The following is a 20678-nucleotide window of genomic DNA, read 5'->3' on the forward strand; positions in this document are numbered from 1 at the left end:
CTCATCTGCTCATATCACGAGTCATAAACATCTGCTGTCATCAATAAGTAGACCCGGACGCACGTACATCCTGTACGCAGCAACACTAGATCTACACATCATATGGATCACATTGTGAACGACGTGAGGCCGATCCAGCTGCACTGAACTCAGTCGGGCTTTGGCCGGAACACTGTGCCGACCATAACGCAGTCATTACCTGTCATACACAACTTTATAACACATAAATGCAGCTTCATACATTTCTCCACCTGTGCTACTGCTGAGGACGCTTCTACAGATACCCAGTGTTCAGGTGAGTGTAATAACAGACACGTTACATAGCTAAGAGGCTACTGACAGCTAACATGCTAACATACGCTACAGCAGCTGTCAAACTAGCGTTAGCATAACGTTAGCTAGGTGAATGTTAGCTTGACATTGGCTTTACAGTGTCTTAGTGACAGTGTTACTTCACATTAAACAGGTGCGCCTCTAACGTCACTGCCAGGAATATATACACACATATATATTTAAATATATTTATTGTAATGTAAGTAGCAAATTAGCGGGTTAGCTAACGTTAGCTTAGCGCGATATCTGTGTCAGACAGAAGAGGCCTTTGATATAACTCCTAATGAGCACAGTCAGTGATACCAGCCAGTCAGTTGTGTCGTATTTAAATTTCCTAAACTAGCATTATTTGTAAACTTCATTTCAGTGATGTTTATTTGCTGAAACCCTAACTTTCTGTTGTGTGTTTATGAGGGCGTTCCCAAAATTATCAACAAAGCAGCGCATGTCAACTGGGAGCTGCTCCAAATTACATCCCCGTTTCAGTTAACAAGTTACAGTCATGTGATACAATGCAAGTGTTTCCAGACAGATCTGTTGTGACGGAGCTGTGTTTCTCTTTGCAGAATGGCAGGCTGTGGAGAAGTGGACTGTTCAGTGAATGCTGTTGCCTCCTCCAAGCTCATAGAGGAAGTGGGAGACACATCTGTTTCAGACCCCTCCAGTTCCTCCACCCCGGAGTGTGCCATCTGCCTGCAGACCTGCGTCCACCCCGTACGCCTCCCATGCTTCCATGTCTTCTGTTTCCTGTGTGTGAAAGGTGCCTCCTGGCAGAGCAAGCGCTGCGCTCTCTGCCGACAAGAAGTCCCAGAGGACTTCCTGGAGCGGCCCGTCCTCCTCTCGCCTGAGGAACTGAAAGCAGTGGCTGCAGGGATGAGCCGCAGTGGAGGGATCGCAGGTGGAGATCATGCGTGGTACTATGAGGGGCGCAACGGCTGGTGGCAGTATGATGAGAGGACCAGCCGTGAGCTGGAGGAGGCTTTCGCCAAGGGCAGGAAGAGCACGGAGATGCTGATTGCAGGGTTTCTTTACGTGGCCGACCTGGAGAACATGGTGCAGTATCGGCGGAATGAGCATGGGCGGAGACGCAAAATAAAGCGGGACATAGTCGATATCCCCAAGAAGGGAGTTGCAGGACTGAGGTTAGACCCAGATCCTGCTCCCACTCCTGCTGTACCAGCTGTCACCCCAGTTGCAACAGAACGCATCAGCTCAGCTGATGGATCGGACACTGACGGCCCATCACAGTCTTCATCCTTTGGGATTATGGCATCTCTCCCCCCTGTTAGACCTCCAACACTCCTGGGGCGCCATCTTACCAGTCCCCTTCCTCCCTCACCCTCAACATTGGAAGAGTCCTTCTCCCAGCTCCTAATCAGCCAGCCAGAAGGTGAAGAGGTGGAAGGAGACGATGAGCTACACACGTATGACTACGCATCCGGCAGCAGTGACAGCGAGGAGGAAAGGGAGTGCGAGAGAGGGAGAGCAGGATCAGTGCCACAGAGAAGACACGGGCAAAGGCCACTGAGAGAGAGCCAGCCAGCCAGGATGCCTCCGAGGGGCGGGCCCTCCAGCTCTTCACTCAGTCTCCGCTCACGCAGTCCTGATGGACAGTGCACTGTGACAGAAGTGTGACTGCGACTGGACATTGAAATCTGTTCTGCAGATGACAGTGCTTAAACTTTAATCAGGTCGGCAAAAAAGTTTGAAAACCAGTATGCATCTTTAAAGGTCCCGTGAAATGAGAAATACATCTATTGTGTTGTTACTTAAGTCACTGTATTTATTTTGCCCCATCGATCATGTGCCAAATATGATCCTAAAATGTATTTTACTTATTTTTGTAAAATATTCTTGAGGTATCCAAAAATCTCCATCAAATTGAATGTATGATTCATGCAGAAATGCTGAAACAGTTACAACATCAAAGCCATTTCAAGGGACCTTTAACAAACAAATTAAAGCCTTTTGTTGACTTCAAAAACTAGCCAGCAATACAGTGTGAACAGTGGTAGTTATACATCGCTCTTAGCAACAGGTTATGTAGTCAAGAATAACATTCATGAGCTGTGTTTACACCTGGTGTTAACATGCGTCCCGGCCGATCGGATCACAGGTGGATGGCTTTAAGTACAGATGTGAGTGCACCTAATGCCTCCTAAATGCCTCTTGAGATTGGATCACCCAGACAACATTTGGAGGCGGTCTGGGCCGCAAATGGCCACATTCTTTCAGCAGTGTGTGCGCTAATGTGTCCTGGGCCACACTGAAGGAATACCTGCTTCGCTGATGTACTTGCTTATCTGACGCCTCACCGAATAAGAACACTTTTGGTGGTGCAGTTGCACTGACGCAGTGCTGAGAGACCGTCTCTTGAGACACTCTGCTCCTGGTGAACGGTCAATTCAATGTCTGCGAGGTTAGCATGAGCTAACACAGCAGCAGCTATTGACCGGGCCAAACAAACTCACACTAACATCGCAGTGGCTCGACTCTGACGTTAAACCTGTTAATAACCATCAGGTAGCTTTAGCTGTGTGATGCTAACTGGTCCTTTTTACACAGGGATCACGTTAAAGGGCTGCTACAAAGTCCCAGCTTTATGCCACCTTTGTATTATTACACAGAAGCAAACAACAACATTGTGCTGTACTAGTGTGTGATTTCAAATAGCATGCTTGCATCCTAAAAGCAAGAGTGTGACAGTTGTGACATGTATCACAACAGCGTCGACCTCTAGTGTGACATATAACATATACACCGGCTGTGCTTTCTGAACAGTAATAATGGGATAATATGGCAATAACAGTCATTTACTCTCGTCCTTTGCTTGGAGAGTAAGGAACTTCCAGACCTCATTGTCTCACCAATTCGTGGACATTTTCTGCTGCTGTTCTTCTTCTCTGAGTTAGCTGCTAACTGCTTCTAGCTGCTTTATAAATCTCCCTGGGGTCGCACACCTAACGTCATCAAAACATCACATCCACCCCGTCCTGCCAGCTGTCCTTTTTACACAGATGTTTAATCGGCGCTGTTACTACCTCTGCTGCCAGCTTAAAGGCGTGGCAACTCTGTCCCCTCATTCTGTGATCGTACCTTTTAAACAGAACAGTAAGGTGGAATGATGGCGTGACATTACCACCTTGATCAAGCAGTGTAAAACCAGCTGTCTCCAGCATGGACCTTCTGCAGCAGTATTGAGTAAAGGCTGTATGTGTGCACACAGCGAGACAAATCTCCTGCCAGTTAAAAACAACACATTTGGTCTTTGCAAACGGCAATGACGTATGTGTTCAGTTGCATATAGAGCGGGGAAGTGAGATCTGATCACAAGTGGTCACTCGAGATGCATGTGGAGACGCCCTCTAACGTCAGGTGTGAACAGACGGACTCAGAGCTGACCACTTGGGATCAGATCACCCAAGACGCATGATGGTACCAGGTGGAAACAGGCTCTTGTTCAGGCCAAAAAAAGGTGACTATGGTGACTTCTTGGTCATTTGTCACTGCCTTTACATCAGTTTGTGACATGGCAATACAACCTCTTTTCACATTAAACCACAACTTCCTTTTCTCTGATCTTTCAGTTAACCTGGCTGATACTTTGATGGTGTAAAAATCAAGCTTAATGTAGCAGCTTATGTACAAGTTACAGAGCGTTAAAACTGCTTACCCTATCCGCTTTGCCGCTTAGATTTTTTGAAGTAAGAAGTTTTCAACAGGACCTAATTAATAATATTTAAGCTGGAGTTTGTGTGTGTGATTGTGTGTGTGTGTGTATACATGTTTATGAGGGGAGGAGAGGCTGTGTTCCCTGTGTTTTAGTATGAAAGTCTTGTTTTAATAATGGCATGTGTTTGTGTTGTCATGAGCGGTGTTGGGTGCTGAAAACCTACTGGCAGAACCACTGGAAAGTGTTAGGCTATATATGTAGAGAGACACATTTGGATTTCTATTTCTTGTCATAGTACTCTGGATGGGGCTACTATCAGAGCACTGGCACTGACATGTACTTGGACGATCTCGAGCTGTCCTCACGCACTCTGTTTGTTCCATTTTTGCCTCAGCTGCTATAATTTTAACTGTCAACCTTCTCACTGTTGGTGTCTTAACTATGTGAATTACCTAAAGCAAACTTCTGTCTGTGTGGTGTTGCCTCTGTGGTGTTTTGTCAAGTTATTAAATATCTAATTTAAAATCATATGTTGGATGATTTGTCTTTTTTATAAGTGGAGGAATACACAGTGGAATTTATCACAGATTTATGGGAAGAAGTTGGAAACAAAAGTGGCGCTGATCCATGTGCCTGTTTGCAACGTGTGTCCTAGTTTTAAACGCAGTGTTCTAAAGAGTCCACAGGATGGAGCTGTTGCACAGATAAAGCAGTGCTTCACACCACCTGTTTGAGGCTCTGGACAAGTTGGGTGGTTGAAAACCTGCCAATGAGAGCAATAACATTTTTTTGTCAATCCTCTCCCTGCGTACAGCATCACTTATTTATACAACTGTGTTGCCGTGGTCTTATCTAATGCTGCCAACAGGGGCACTGGGACTGTGATTAGTTGATACACAGTTACCAGTGCTGACTAAAGTTTAAGTTTCTGAATGTACAGGTTTTGGGAAAGAGCAAGACTACTTGCACCAGTGCATCTGAGCTTGAGTATTTGCCAGCTGAACAAAACCACAGGCTCAGTGTGCAGATGGATTGTGACCTGAATTAGAAACACGTCTTAATGAGCCAGACTTTGGCTAGGGCCTTTTCAGACCTCCCATGTAACTGTCATGAGTGTGGAGGAAGTATTCAGATCCTCTACTTGAGTAAAAGTACTTACACCACACTGTAAACAATACTCTGCAACCAGTAAAAGTCCTTTCACTTTTCATACAAACAGAATGCACCCCCCCCCCCCCCCCCCCCCAAGAAAAGACTAATGGAAAAGAATTTTAAAAGAAAGTTTTTAAACAAAAAACATGTATTTTCCAACATTCAGTATAGTTCAATTAAAAGCCAAGTAAGTATTGGGATATACTAAATCTTTCTGGCGTAGTATATAGTACGGTAGAATGGGTACTGGAATGCACAGTGTGATTCTGCTTTGGATATAATTTGCACCTACATCCTCAAATATGCCTCGGGCTCTCCATAAAGTGGTGACGAAATGAGTCCTGAAACCTGGAAATGAGTTTGCGTCTTTGCACCTCCGGTATCCTCGTCTTGAATTCAGTTTGTTGAATAGGTTTTTGGTAAGATGCCTGAAATAAGGTCTGTTGTTCACACAAGTTTAAGAAACTTTAATGTTTTGTAAAATTTCTCAGTCAATACCGCACTTGTTAATTTTGAAGCCTCAGTGTGTCTTAAAAAAGATGGTTGCTAATAAAATGCTAAATGAAACTACAGCACGTCATCACACCGAACACGAATGAACATCCTTGTTGTAGTGGCAGTGTTAAATTGTGCAATTGTGGTGTAGTTTGTTTATAGCCCAACATTAGCTTTTACTTCTGGTTATCACATTTAGGCCTCAATAATCAAAAAAGTGGTGTTGATTTGTAAAGATTATCTTGCTGAACAAAACCTAAGTATCAGTTTAACATCCAGCGTGATATCAGGGGGAAACATGGCGGGACAAGAACAAAAGTGAAAGCGGCGAAAGTCCAAGTAGACTGGGACAGACAGGTGGTGGATGGGTCCAACAAACACGACTTTCACCCAGGAGAGCAGTGTTTGTGTCCCATAAGATTCTAAAGCCTGTTCTTTTTTCCTAAACCCAACCACGTGCATTTGTTTTGAAAGAGACTGTATGTAAACGATAAAGTTCCTGTGAAAATCAGTGTATGTAACAAGCAGAAGTTGATACCACGTCCCAGAACGTCAACAACCAACACACCCAGGGTACCTTTCGTTGTATCTGGACATGGAAGGTCCATGACCAAATGACCAAACATTGATATGTGATGAGGTTGGACTGAATGTCCACCTGTTGTGTTAACTATGGTGATCCAAGGTGCCGATGAGCATACTGATAATATCTGAATTACTTAAGCCCACTGATCATGAAATCAGTCCATCAACTTCACACGTAAGCATTTAAAACCTTCATACATCACCATATGTGGGATACTCTTCCAGTGACGAACTCAGCAGCAGGACGTGCATGCTGAGGCTGTATCCAGGTAGATCAAGCATATGTCATATATAATATGAAGGGTATAACATGAGCTGGCACACTGTGAGACTCTGACAGATTTATGTCATCATGGAAACAGACTGTATTTAGACTGAACCTGTACAGAGCAGCATCTGTCCATGCGAAGGACAATTACGTTGCGTCTGAGTTAAAATAAGACAGAAATTGAGCGTGTGTTTCTTAGCATGCGTGATAAGTCATTGACCGCTGCTCCATGTGATGGGGCCATCCGAGGGTCCACACAGACAGACAGACAGACAGGAGACAGGAGACAACACTACTATATGTTTTCAGACACATGGCTGCCCTTTAACTCCTTCATACGTGCTATCATATCCTGGTCAAATACCTCGTGTAGCTTCGTTCTTCACGCTACAGAAAATACACGGCTGTCTCCAATCCCTCCATAAATAGTCCTGTCAGACCCACGTCTTTCGGCACCCCGAGGCCCGCAGCAGAGCATTGTTGTTGCATGGATTATTTACGACCTTGTTTTTATTGAACAAGGTCGACCGGTTGTGTCCATTAAGTGTTTGTGTTGTTTGTTCTGTGAGAAAATGATAAACATGCGTGCATATTAATAGCTGCGCCCGTTTGTGTAGCACATTCGGTATCTGTGTCACTATAACGCTGCAGTTAGAACTTCTAGTATTTGGATTCTTTGCTGCAGCTGTGCATGCTGCGTCTGTGCGTCTGTGTACAGTATGTCATCAGTATTTCTAACCATAATGCTGAGATTCACAGACGGGGTATCTCACTGCTGCAGGAGCCAGGAATGACCTCACTCCTACTGTAACCATCATCGACCTAACACCATTAGAGCCTATCAAGTGACACGCCTCGCTAAGCCTGCTGCTACTGAACCATTTATAACATCGATGCGTCACGTCTTTACTATGATGACTTCTAAAATCATAAAGTTTTTATGATGGGTATTCTTCATTCCTAAATACAGTACAGTAATACAGTATGACTGCACAGGCCATTTTTGGTTTGTGTTTTATCGTTTCTGCTATCTGAAGGAGGCTGTGAAAGGTCAGATATTAAATGATATCTGAACCTGGAATTTACTTCACACTTTATGGGTCACTTTATTACATACACTGACCTAGATATTAAAAATATAATTTTATTTATAGACAGAAATGTTCTGTAGGAAGCACAAGATAGCCTACTGATGGCATGATGTAAACTTAATTAGCTTAGCTTAGCTTAGGTCAGCGTAAATACTAGAATCAGATTAAAAAGTTTGCCTTTGTTCAAAGTGTCAGCACCTCTATATTGTGGTTTCTGGCACACTATAATTGTGACTTTACATTAGATCATGTGCTGTTACTATTTCGTGGTGTGACTCAGTGACTTCCTGGACTCTGTCAAAAGTTGTGTCTCAGTTCAGGGGCTGCAGCCTTTGAGGACGCGGCCCTCGTGGTCGACGTCGGCCACGTCCTTTTGAAGAGCCCATCAGCCAAACTGAACGTTCTCTGAAATGGGACGGTCTGGTCTGTGGAGGATTTCCTGGTTTCATCACCAGTTGTTCTCGCCCCAACCCGTTGGCATTCCTGTTACCTAGTAACCAGCTGCGCTTGACAGAAGGAGTAAGCTAGTAAGTTAGTTAGCCCCAAATCATGGACCCAGACATTGTTAAATACACAGTATATTTAGGGACCGAGCCTAGAGGCAGAGGACTGCTCATTTTTATTTAATACTTGAGGAGATGATTCACCATCGGAGACACCACTGTTTGATTTATTTCAGGCTGATGGACCGTTTTCAAATAAACTTAAGACTGTTTAAGCTGTGTGCTTTTAGCTAATAGTATTGTTAACAACAGTTAACCGTTAGCTAGTTCACAACTTAATTTAATATATAATCGTCACCAGTGCACAATGCATCTTGTGATAGGCTGGGCCGTGAAGGATTCATCCATTGCATCCTCCAAATTCTGGTAAAGAGGGCTGCATTTCTTGGACGTATTTTAAAGGACAGCCTTGGTTGTGCTGATGTGACGCAGTTGGTCTTCAAATGCTGCCTTCGAAGGCCGCAGCCTCTGAGTCGAGACACAGCTCAAGAAACTATCATATTATTACATTTTCCTTGGATTTTGTGCTGGGTGCCTGAAAACCCCATGATAAGAAGACTGTAAGACTTTAAGATGTAGACAGAATTTTCAGGCATGTACTTTGTAATCTCGCTGTGGATAAAGCTCACATCGCATTCCCTGCGAACACACCATAACTCTAAGAGGAGAAGAAAGTAAACAAATATAGTTCCCCAAATGTCAAACCATTCCTTAAAGGAGCAGTGTGTGTTGGATATAGTGGCATCTTGCATTGAGGATTACAAACTGTAACCAGCTGAGACTTCTCCTATGAGCCAGGCGTGAACTCCCCATTAGAACCCATAGCCTCTGCGGCAAAGACTGACAACAATATTCACCAACATTAGGTGCACTATTACTTTATATGATGCATATTACTACTTTTCAATATCTTGTTTAATATTTTCTCAACATCATGTGCAACACCTCTTCTCATTATCCATCTATTTCATTATATAATATTTAATATAACATTGATTATCAGGCACAGTCTGCTTTTTTCATTTTCAGTAACTCTTGTACTTATGTTGCTCTATTTAGCACTGGTTTTGCTTTTGCTCCTTGAAAACACTTGTCATCTTGTATATTTGTATGTTTTGCCAGATGTTTAAGACTCTAGTGTTTCTAAGGCCTTGTTTATACGACAACGATTTCAACTGAAAACGGTAAACTTTAGTTGCATTTTGGTGACAGCTGCATTTTGGGTGCCTGAAAACTTAACGTTTTGAAAACGGGTTCCAGAGTGCAACTTTTTGGAAATGGCAGCGTCTCCATTGTCATGTAAACTTGCAATATGCAGTTTCTCTGAAAACGGAGACTTTTCACACATGCGCATTACGGTTCCAGTCACTAGGCATGCCGACCGTCACAACAACAATGCCAAGCTCTGTTTGTGCTGCTCACCCTGTTGATTTGAAGTGAAGTGTAGATCTGTTACTCTAGCAACTCAAACTCGTCGTCCATCCAGTCAAAGTTATCTGTGCATGCTTTCGCCATTTTGTCTTCTTTGTTTTGGTTTGTAATCACCGCATTGTAGAGGAAGGCGCTTCAGCGCAGGCACATGGAGTCATGCCGTGGTGTCATTGGCCTGGCGTGCATACTACAGCATTTCCAGTAGATTTTGCGGCTCCGTGTGAACGGGGATCTTTTCAATAACATCGTCATATAAATGCAGAAGTTATTTAAAACGCAAAGGACAGACTTTTCCGTTTTTAGAGAAACCGTTGTCGTCTAAACAGGGCCTAAAACTGGGCTCAGTCAGTGACCCTGACCCGGGGAACCCTCTGGTTGTTACTGGTTGTTGAACATTAAATTGTGGTGACTGTACTTAGTGTTACTGTAATTTGAAGCATTCTCTGCCACAAGAATTTTCTTCTGTATTAATACAGTTACACTGAATTGAATTGAACTGAATTACCTTTGTACATGGGACACTGCTCTATTCACTGAGCTCCTGGGCGCCTCAATAAATCAGTGTTTTTCCAATGTTGCTCATTGTAGTGGGGCAGCAAACTTCGGTGGCCAGTGTGAAACTGCAAAAAGGGTCTGGGAAAGTTTTGTGGAACAATCAACCAACTGACAGAGGGAGCTAAAGAGCTGCTGGTCGCAGCTAAAAAAGAGCATAAATACATCAACAAGTGAATGGTATATCTATAGATAGTGGGAAAGTTATTTTGTTGTCAGGACCCCTGCAGGCTTCTGTGGTTTCCCTTTTCAGACAGAGTACTCAAGTACACCTCCAACACTTTCATCCTCTATAGTGGACCACATTAACAAGAACAATATCACTATCACAGTATTGCAATTCTGTATTTAAGCCAAATTCTACACTGCAATTTATGCTGTAATATGAGTACAAATCAGAGTACAAATAATATTGCAAATAATCTAAAACCTTCATGAAGGCAGAACTAACTGCAGGGCCAGAATTAGTTTTAGCTAAGTGTACCATATGAACTGTCAATGGAGTGTAGATGTGTGACAGATTGCTTTAATGATAAGTGGGCTTATCGGGGGATTTATCAGGCTCATTAGCGTGCTCATTGTCACCTTGAATCACCACAGTAAAAATAACAAAGAGTGTTCATCGGAAACATTGCCACTAAATATTTCAGAGCATTTGTCACCACACGCACTCCGCTGGAGTTTCTGTGTATTCGGTTGGAGAGGTTTAACAGTTGCACCTTCTCCATTCCAGCCTGTCAGTCTGTCCTGCACAACAAATACACTCAGAAACATGTGTGTCTGTTGTTCCCTCAGCACTGACTGGTGAAAGGAACCCACTGATTCCAGCTTTAATTTACGTTTTATTATATAGCATTTGTATCTGGTCTGTCTTAGTCTTGTCCAGCCAATGAAAGAAGGCAGAAGACAGAGGGATGTGTCTCTTTGACCATCTAATACAGGTGTATGTGCATCATGTAGAGTGATATATGGGCCATTGGTGTGTGTTTACATTGTCACATGTTGGCCTGCTGACAGCACTGAGCCGCCTCACAGAGCCGTTAGCATGGCCGCAGACTTAAAGTCTACTCTAGTTCAATGCACTTTATTCCTCTGCTAAAACTGTGTGTGTGTGTGTGTGTGTGTGTGTGTGTGTGTGTGTGAGTGTGTGAGGTGAACATGTTTGCACGGGCCACAGTCCAGACGGCGGGGCCATGTAGTCGCTCCCAGCTGACCGCTCCGCTGAAACCAAATTAAAATTGGTCATTTGTCACACGATAAATAGATCACTATGGTCACCTCTGCCGGGCAACACCAGCTAATCCCACGAGAGCACCCCGCTCTTGTTTTGAAAGGCGAGCCTCGCGGGTTGTCTTTCAAAGAGGAGATATTTGGGCCCCATTCTATTTTAATGGAGAGGTCTGAAATTCTCAAGAACCCCTTTAGAGCCCTCCCGGCTGTCCTTGATGGTCCCACCTCTTGTCCTGCTACACTCATCATCTGGTATTTGAGATGGCCGTTTCAATGGATGTTCGCAGACACACTGACAGTTCGGACATGTGGACGAAGATAGAGTGAGCAGGACCGTGACTCGAGCGACGGTCCAGCAGATGGGACGTTTTGTACTTTGTAGATAAAGTGGGTGAAAAATGGAAGTGCAGAGTGGTAGGATTTAAAGTACACCCCTGGTCTAACAGGGTTGACCCCTGAATTCATAATTTAAGCCGTCAACGCTCCCAGGAGATGAACGGGAGCAGAGATCCATGTTGAGCCTGTTATTGATACAGGTGTTCAAGAGGAAGAGCCTCAGCAACTGTTGCAGCTATGTGAATCTAAAGAAGGATCTCATCCATCACATTTAATATCATTAAAGGGACAGTTCACCCCCAAATCTAAAATACAAATGTTTCCTCTTACCTGTAGTGCTGTTTATCAGTCTAGATTGTTTTGGTGTGAGTTGCAGAGTGTTGGAGATATCAGCTCTAGAGATGTCTGCCTTCTCTCCAGTATAATGGAACTAGATGGCACTCAGCTTGTGGTGCTCAAAGTGCCAAAAAATTCTTTTAAAAAAACTCAACATCAATGTCTCTTTCCAGAAATCATGACCTGGTTACTCAAGATAATCCACAGACCTCATTGTGAGCAGTTTCATGTGGGAACTATTTTCTTTCTGTCAAACTACACCCACCAACCTTATTTCTGAACAGAAGGAAGAGTCCATCTACTGCTAGCTCACCTAGCACCACTGAGCTAGCTAACGTTACAGCTCAGGCAAAGAGGACGCCATCAATAGCCCTTTTTAAATAGCAATTGTGCAAATTTGCAGGAAAGCCCAATCAGTCTTCTTTCAGCATTGGCAGTGTAAAAACAAAATCAAGGAGTGCAGCAAAACACCGCCTGCCTACTTTTGTTTATCCAGAATGTGCCTTTTTCAGGGCAAAGGGGGGCGTGAGCAAGTAATAAAATGTGTAGCTCAGCGTGTGACGTAACCAGTGACATGGGAGGGAAGCCGCGGCTGGTCAGTCCAGTGATTCTCTCATAAGTCGGCCCGTCCTTCACTGTTCCGTCATCTGACGGTTAATGGCCTCTTCGTTTGCGAGGGCAAGGAGGGCGCGCAATTCCTTGTCTCCCCAGTTGCTCATCTCTAAAGTAGCCATGTTTCCATCAGCCTGTTTAGATGCACATCTAGAAGTATCGCATCGGAAAATTATGATGGAAACGCCAAAATTCGAATTAAAATCCCCTGTTTCGCACAAACTAAAATACGCTCGCTTTAGCCAGGTTTTGGTTGATTTGAAAAAATGTTGATTTGCAAAACGGGGGATGGAAACAGTTAAGTTTGAATTAAGTCTGACGTAGCGCACCTCTCTCCATGGTGATATCCACAGTCCGGGTTGGGAAGGCGGTAATGCATTTACAAGCTGGTTGCCAACCGCCAGAAAACATAGAAGAAGAAGAAGAATGCGAGACTTGTTTTATTTCCGGTTCTGCAGAAAACTTGTGCATTTAATGGAAACACACAGGATTCGTATTTCTTTTAATGCGCATTTCCCAATGGTTCGAATCACTTTTGGATGGAAACATAGCTAGTGTCTTTTCTTGGCGCTTCTGTGTTGGCTTCATTTTTTTGCCCCAGAGGTTGCGGCATGGTTACTACCTACCCCTGGGGATTATCTTGAGTAAGTGATTTCTGGAAAGAGACATTGCTGTTGAGGAGCGGCTGTGGCTCAGAGGTTGAGCGGGTCATCCACCAATCAGAACATCAGCAGTTCATTCTCTGGCTCCTCCAGTCGGCATGTCAAAGTGTCCTTGAGCAAGATACTGAACCCTTAATTGCTCCCAGTGGCTGTTCCATCGGTGTGTGAGTGTGTTAACCACTGAGTTGAAGGTGGCACTTTGTATGTCAGCCTTGGCCACCAGTGTGTGAATGTGTGTGTGTGAATGGGTGAATGGGCGAAGTGTAAAAAGTGCTTTGAGTGGTAGGAAGACTAGACAGGTGCTATACAAGTGCAGGTCCACTTTTCAAATGAAATATTTTGGCACTTTGAGCACCACAAGCTGAGTGCTGTCTAGTTCCATTATATTGGAGAGAAGGCAGACATCTCTACAGCTGATATCTCCAACACTCTGCAACTCACACCAAAACAATCTAGACTGATAAATAGAACCTCAGGTAAAAGGCAATATATGTATTTTCAATTTTGGGGTTAACGCTCCCTTTAAAATCTACATACAAGGAGAGCGCTCCTTGTATCTCAGGTCCACTAAAGTTCAGTAAGTTTCAGTTTTGTGCTCAGCCTCTGAAAGACCACAAACAGATCATGACATCATGGCCACACATAGGTGTCCGTCCTCCCAGTTTGTTTACAGAACCACGCGCTCACATGTCCGTTGCAGGTGGATGCCAACGGGGGAACATCCTTTTAAAGCAGAGGAAAAATGCAAACACTGTAGAGCTTAAAAGTACCCTAACATGCCTGCTGTTTGAGACATGCAAACGCCCGCGGACTGTTAACTTTTAACAAGAGAAACTGTCCTGTATAACGTGAAGAGAAGGATTAGAGAACCCTGTAAAACAACTGTTAAACAGCTCAGTTTCGAGTCATCGTGGTCCCTTTTATGTTTAACCTCTGGAACAGGGTGGTCCTGTCACTCTTCCGTCTACATTTTTGTGAGACACACACACATACAAGCAGCAGTTAACGTTCTATTTTGAGCCTGTCGCAGTAGCAACTGACACATGCTGAGGATTTCAGTGCAGACCCCCTGAGCCCAGCTCCAATGAATGAGAGGCTTGTCAGGACAGAGATGCAGCTCAGGGGCAGAGGGCACAGGACAGGGGACAGGTGGACGTGGACGGGAGGAGGCAGGAAGGAGCGTGAGATTCACACATGCCTCAGACAGCCAAGAAGACGTTATGTCAGTTAGTCACCAGGGGCTCATTCAGACAGATGTAACACTCATAATCACGCATGTATAGAAGATATATCGAGCCTGTCTGGATGAATAGAGGCTGTAAAATCTGCCTGGTAACTCATGTAGACAGCCTGTCTGTGTCAGAGAACTTAAAACAACGGGGCACATGCATCAAACATCACGCCATTTAATCACAATAACATTTACCTAAAGGCCTTTGTGATGTTGCACTAAAAGTTAAGATAGATGTTTGGTTCATTTTGGAAAAACTGCAACAAAACAAAACACACAAATCTACAGAAGCTTTTCTTTTTCCAATATTATTTGACATCACAAGTTTATCATTTCAATATCTGGGAATAAAGGTGTTGTTTTCCGCTGTTAACGGGTGGATTTTCTTGAGATAAATGTCTTAGTTTTTACAACAAAAGGTTGTTTTCTTGAACACAGCAAATTTTGGCTTCCCAAACAAGATATTTTTATCATGCCAGTACTGATGTTAGCTTATTCAGCACCTGATTTGAGTTGACAATATCAACTCCAGCAGAGGTGTATAAGGTATATAAGGTGTAGCCTATAACAAAGTAGAAATTTAAAATTATGTAATAAAGCTAGTCAAAAAACATTGTATCAACAGTTTATCGACAGATTTATGTTAAAGGAGCTGCAATAATACAAAAAGCATTAAGATAGCAGCCAACAACTATTTGCTATGTAGAGATATAGTGGTGTAATGGCGTCCTTAGCCGAGAATGTCACACATTCTCACTCTGACCTTGTGTATCGATGTTTAGTCATGGGCTTTCCATGTCCACATATGACGTGCAAGGTACCCTGGATGTGTTGGTTATTGATGTTCTGGGACACTGTGTCAAGCTCTGCCTGTTGCATGCATTGTCTGTTTTCAAGATCGACCTCTGTTTTTGCAGTAAATGTACAGTTTGCCTACAGTCGCTTTCAAAATTAATGTGCACGTGGTTACGTTCTGCCAACACTTGTGGCATGTGATTGGGTTTAGGTAAAAAGAACAGGGTTTGGGTTACATTCTAAAGTACTATTTGGACAGGATTAGTTTTACATAGGGATGTGGACTAATGTCAGTTTACCACGGGATGTCTGTAATGTAAATGTCTGATTCGCACGGGACAAGAAATCTCTGTAATTCTACCAGAGGTGGGAGTCGTAAATCGGTTTGCGCCCTGGCATCCCCTCCCTGTCGGCATGTGCGTGCTACTTTGCTTCCTGTATGTATAATAATAATTAATGATTAGCCCAATATGAAATATTGCCCATGATCAGGATTGTGTGTACACAACAATTAGCAATATGGATTTATATTAGGCCTAGCTAACACAACCAGAAGTCTTGTGGCTCTGAAAAGTGCTTTCTTCTCGACCTTTTTGATTGGTCTCCCACATAGGGCTATGCGACCATTAGAAGAATATCCACTATCACGACTGCCGACAACACCGAATGTTTCTTCAAACGCCTCCATCAACGAAAAAATGCGGAAAACTAGTTGTAAACGCAGACAAATGTTTTTAAACAGGATGTGACAAAATATTTATATACATTTTTATAGAGGATCACATTAATATTACCCGAGGTATTTTCTCCGGACCTTTTTACAGAAGGTGTCCGTAATGATTACAGACATGGCACGTTCGAACAGGACTAAAATCCCTGGTAATAATTGCTTTACCCCACGTCTCCACGTTAACCTAATCCCGCCCGAATAGGGCTTTAGAGGAAGTGAACACCGGCCTCCTGGGTGAAAGTCAGTGGTTGTTGGACCCATCCACCACACCTCCCGCCTGCCCTATTTGGACCTTGTTGCCTTAACTGTTGTTGTTGTCCTGCCGTGTTCCCTCCTGATGCCGCTGTGCGATGTTAAACAATAACAGTGACTGGGCACATATCAATATATCTTGCTGACGTGAAAGGACTGCTTTTCTTGTTGGCTGACCAAGCAGTGGTTTTCTATGACTTTGGAGTGAGACCAGGTTGGAGAATGAAGTCACGCTCCCTCTGTGTGTGTTGTAATCCGAGTTTCTTTGTGCTTTGTTGTGCTAAATGGTCCAACCGCACACGCATGTTAGTGTTAACTGATCACCGCTGCTCTGCACTGCTCTCTGCACTGCTGATATCAGGCTGACGTCACTGCAGATTCGTTTTCTCCTAGCTCTGTGTACACAGTCAACTGGAAGTCCAATTCTATCCTATATCCTATAATTCCTATCAGAGACTCTGCCATCTCTGATGTGTTTGCAAAACTCCTCCCATTTTTTCCCCCTTGGTCCGTAACTTGCCTCAAGTATGTTATGTTCAAAAGTTGAACTTTAGCCACAGATACGGACAGACCGTGTGCACTCTGTCACTGGAAGTTAGCATACATCCTATAAGCTAACAGATTGCTAACTGTAATACAGCTCTATTTATACATTGTTTCTAAGTGAAAAGTGCAACAGCATGTTTAGCTAGCTAACACTGGTAGCATGTTAGCTGTGTAACATATGGAGTGCGTGCATAATGGGTTGTCAAACTAGCTACACACCTGACGGGCCAACCTCTCCACTTATTTGTCGCTGTGTATTATTGGTCCTGTTTAAGTCTCTGTAATGCTCCATGCTACATGCGCATATTCCACAAAATTGGGTGGCAAAACAAACTCAAAATGAACCTTTCAGCCCATTTCTACAGAGGTGTTTTTCAGTGATTGCTTGAATTTTACAAATTCAACCAACCAGTGGTTGATCTAAGAATCACTGCAGAGAAACCACAGTAGTTGTGAGTTTATTAATTACACTTAGTGTTTTCCTGCTCTTGCATGTCAATATGCCTGCTGTGGAAAAGGCCTATTTGTAACACTGACACCCCAGAGTCTCCTGCTAATATTAACTGTACATCGCAGTGTGGTCTCTTTAAAATAAAGACTTATAAGATTAAATGTAGAACATCACCACCTTGCCTTTGGTTGCATCATGGGACACAAATGCACGTGGGTGTCCTCGGATGTCTGGGCGGGCTGTGCACACACACACACACACACACACACACACACACACACGCTAGTAACTCATTCAAAAGGGCAGATCAGCACCCTTAACATGATCAAAGCCATGAGAACAGATGCAGCTGGTACCCAGATGTCAAAAAGAAGCCTCTGCAGCGGTGTCTGCAGGTGGTGGTACATACGTGTGTTTGTGCAGGATCACAAAAGCATATTATAAAGGTTGCATAACTCAGTGAAGATACTCATAGAAGTCTTCTGCGCTGTGATGAGAAGCTATTTTTTGATGGGCATTGCCTCCTATGGCGTCGCAGCGGGTGTGACAACGTGGTGCTTCTGACGTCAGGGGAGCCATGGCTACAGTTCAGCTGTCTGCTCTTGTGTTCTCTTTCTTTCTCTCTCTGTCATCTGTCTGTCATGAATAGCCCGTCCACTGGAGGACATGCTGTGCCAGGCTCTGCCATGCTGTCTGCATAGAGTGTCCTCTGTCAGGGGAAAAAAGGAGCAGAGGGTGAAGCAACAGGAGGGGAAAACATATACAGCAAAGAATGTGTCTTTGGAGCTCCTGTTGAGCAGGCAGAGCGTACAGGCTGCAACTTGCCAGGACTTAGCAGGGGGCCTGATGAGGACAGGGGAGTGATGGCCAACAAGACGCCTTGTTAAAATACTCTCATGCAGCCCAAGTAGGTGCCAACCTGTAAGATGGGCTCTCATTTACACACACACGAACTGAGAGGAGAGATAGGAAGAGGTAAGAAGGGAGAGAGGAGGAAAGGAGGCATTTGCAGAGAAGCATATAGAGGACAGGTGTCTTAAAACCAGTTGGGTATGACCAGAAATAAAGAAGACGAAGAAATGAAGATGATTATTAGCAATCTGACTAACTGACAGAGGTAACAAGAGGACAAAGCTCAATAAATCCCCAATTTGTGGACATTCTTTTGATATACATGCTTGATGTCTCATTGAGAGGTAGAAATAGCGATGGCTAAGATGAAAGAAAGAGCTGCAGAGACAGATAGAGGAACCAACGCCCCCCTCCCACTCTTTATTTATACCCCCAAAGACAGCAGGGTAAGATTTCTGGCACCAAAACACACGTCACGCTTGCTATTTCTGTCTGAGGTGCCACATAGCACCGAGAGGTAGGGTGACAGGGCTGAGGCATCACGGGGCCAAAGGACTTCCGCACACCCGCCCAGCCTTTACATGACATTTCACACTTTTCTACCACCTCTGCCAGAAAAGAGCGTGTGTATATGTACGTGTGATAGAGCGAGTGATTTTTGTGCCCAGAAAATGTTTATTTGGTGAGAAAGCTGCGTGTATGATTGAGTTTTTGCTCATCGTGTGTGTACGTGTGAAGCTGAGAGTGTGTGTTTCCTCGCCTTCCACGGGGCAGGAGGTGTCAGGGAAGCCAGAGGTTGTTGATGGCGGTGTTATGAGGCGAGAAACACAGAGCATGAAAAGTGATCCCGAATGGTACAGAATCACCATGTGTGTGCCGGACACTGGATATCCTGGTAACGACATGTAGCATAACTGCTCTTGAACCAACGCTCCGCAGTATTTATGTACCTCACAGCAAAGTCAGTGAGACAAAAGTGTGTAAAAATGTAAATTAAATGGAATTTTTGAAGTGGGGTTGTATGAGGTACTTATGCATAGTCAGTGTATTACCTTCAGCTAAATGTATTTAACCACCTAAAAACATCAATATCAGTTTAAGCATTTGCTAGAGTTTTGACAGGGAACTAAAGCCGACTCCAAAAAGACTCCATTCACAAAAACAGTACATTTACCTCAGTGAACACAGGAGTTGGTGGTCTATGGCTGCCTTAATCAGTTAGTTTGTTTGTGTTAAACCCTTCGCAGTAGCCTTTGCAAGTGGCCTACGCCAAGCATTTATACATGTGCAGTGGTTTGCATATGTCACTCTGCAATAACACCTCCTAAACACTAGTTGGCGATGGGGTTTTATCTCACTGTGTTGAGTTTCTGTGAGTTTGGTTGATTTACCTAAAGCACTTAAAACACACAAAAAACATGACTTAATAGCAACAACATTTAACAAAAGCATACAATTCGGCTCCATATTTAATTTGGAAGGACCACTGACAAAGCACTTGTCTTTTGCTAGACACATTTTCCCCACAAATACAACATGCTATTGTTATTAGCATAAGCTTATGACATTTTACATTGCATAAATTAGCCTAGCAGCTAGAGGAGTTTTCCTTTACTGATATGAGGCCAGGGACAACAGCAACATTTAACAAATGTAACGTTACAAATTTGCACTCCGTTACAACTCACAAGGTTCATCAACAAAACAGCTGTCTTAAACTAAACACATTTTCCCCACTTACACAACATGCTAACGCTATTAGCATAAGCCTATGACATTTTCCACTGTGTAAATTAGCCTAGAGGCTAGCAGACTTTTTCTCTACTCATATGAAGCCAGAGGAGCCTACGCCTTAGGTGTGACGTCAGTTCAACACAACAGTTTATATCCCGCTTCACTGTGACTTCAGTGAATCTGAACTCACCTTTTAAAACACCAAAGTCACACAGTAACACAAACTAACTGATCAAGGCAGTGGTTCACCAGCAACTCCCGTGTTCTGTTAGGTAAAATTACTGTTATTATGCCTCTGTGCTGATGATAATGTGGCTGGAGACATCATGTTTTCGGGTTGTCCGTCCATCTGACCCATTCTTGTAAATGCAAATTTGGCACAAACGTCCACTTGGACTAAAGAATGAACTGATTAGATTTTAATAGGCAATACCTCCAGAAGGCCTTGAGGGAGTTTCCTCAAATATGCTACCAACATCCAATTGCCTCAAGAATAAACTGATTAGAATTTGGTGGTTGAAGGTCAAATGCCAAGGTCACTGTGACTTCACAAGACTTTTTGGCCACAACTCAAGAATTCATATGGTAATTATGAAGAAACTTTGCACAAATGTTAAATAGGATATAATGATGAAGTGATAACATTTTATATCCAAAAGGTCAAAGGTCAACTATCATTCTGCAAAAACACTTTTCTGGCCTTTAATCAACGTCATATCTCAGAAACAGAGGGAGAGAGACATTTGGTCAGATACTGAATTGGTGACACTAATCTTGGGTGTCCACCTTGAAACTGCTGATTGTATAGATCTCGGGGAAAATATTTTA

At 43.5% G+C, this 20678-nt stretch overlaps 1 protein-coding gene across 1 annotated transcript; it reads left to right on the forward strand.

The window, feature by feature from the left end:
* The first annotated feature begins 122 nt into the window (after window positions 1-122).
* LOC117270985 (E3 ubiquitin-protein ligase rnf146-like) lies at window positions 123-4534 on the forward strand. Its single transcript, XM_033649041.2, has 2 exons — window positions 123-295; window positions 900-4534. Exon 2 carries the CDS (start codon window positions 901-903, stop codon window positions 1966-1968), a length of 1068 nt encoding a protein of 355 aa, XP_033504932.2. The 5' UTR covers window positions 123-295; window position 900; the 3' UTR covers window positions 1969-4534.
* The last annotated feature ends 16144 nt before the right edge of the window (window positions 4535-20678 follow it).

This window comes from Epinephelus lanceolatus, chromosome 13, assembly GCF_041903045.1.
Source record: "Epinephelus lanceolatus isolate andai-2023 chromosome 13, ASM4190304v1, whole genome shotgun sequence".
NCBI classification, from domain to species: domain Eukaryota; kingdom Metazoa; phylum Chordata; class Actinopteri; order Perciformes; family Serranidae; genus Epinephelus; species Epinephelus lanceolatus.

Excerpts from the sequence above, each read along its gene's own strand:
- LOC117270985 (XM_033649041.2), top strand. The coding sequence starts at position 901 with ATGGCAGGCTGTGGAGAAGTGGACTGTTCAGTGAATGCTGTTGCCTCC.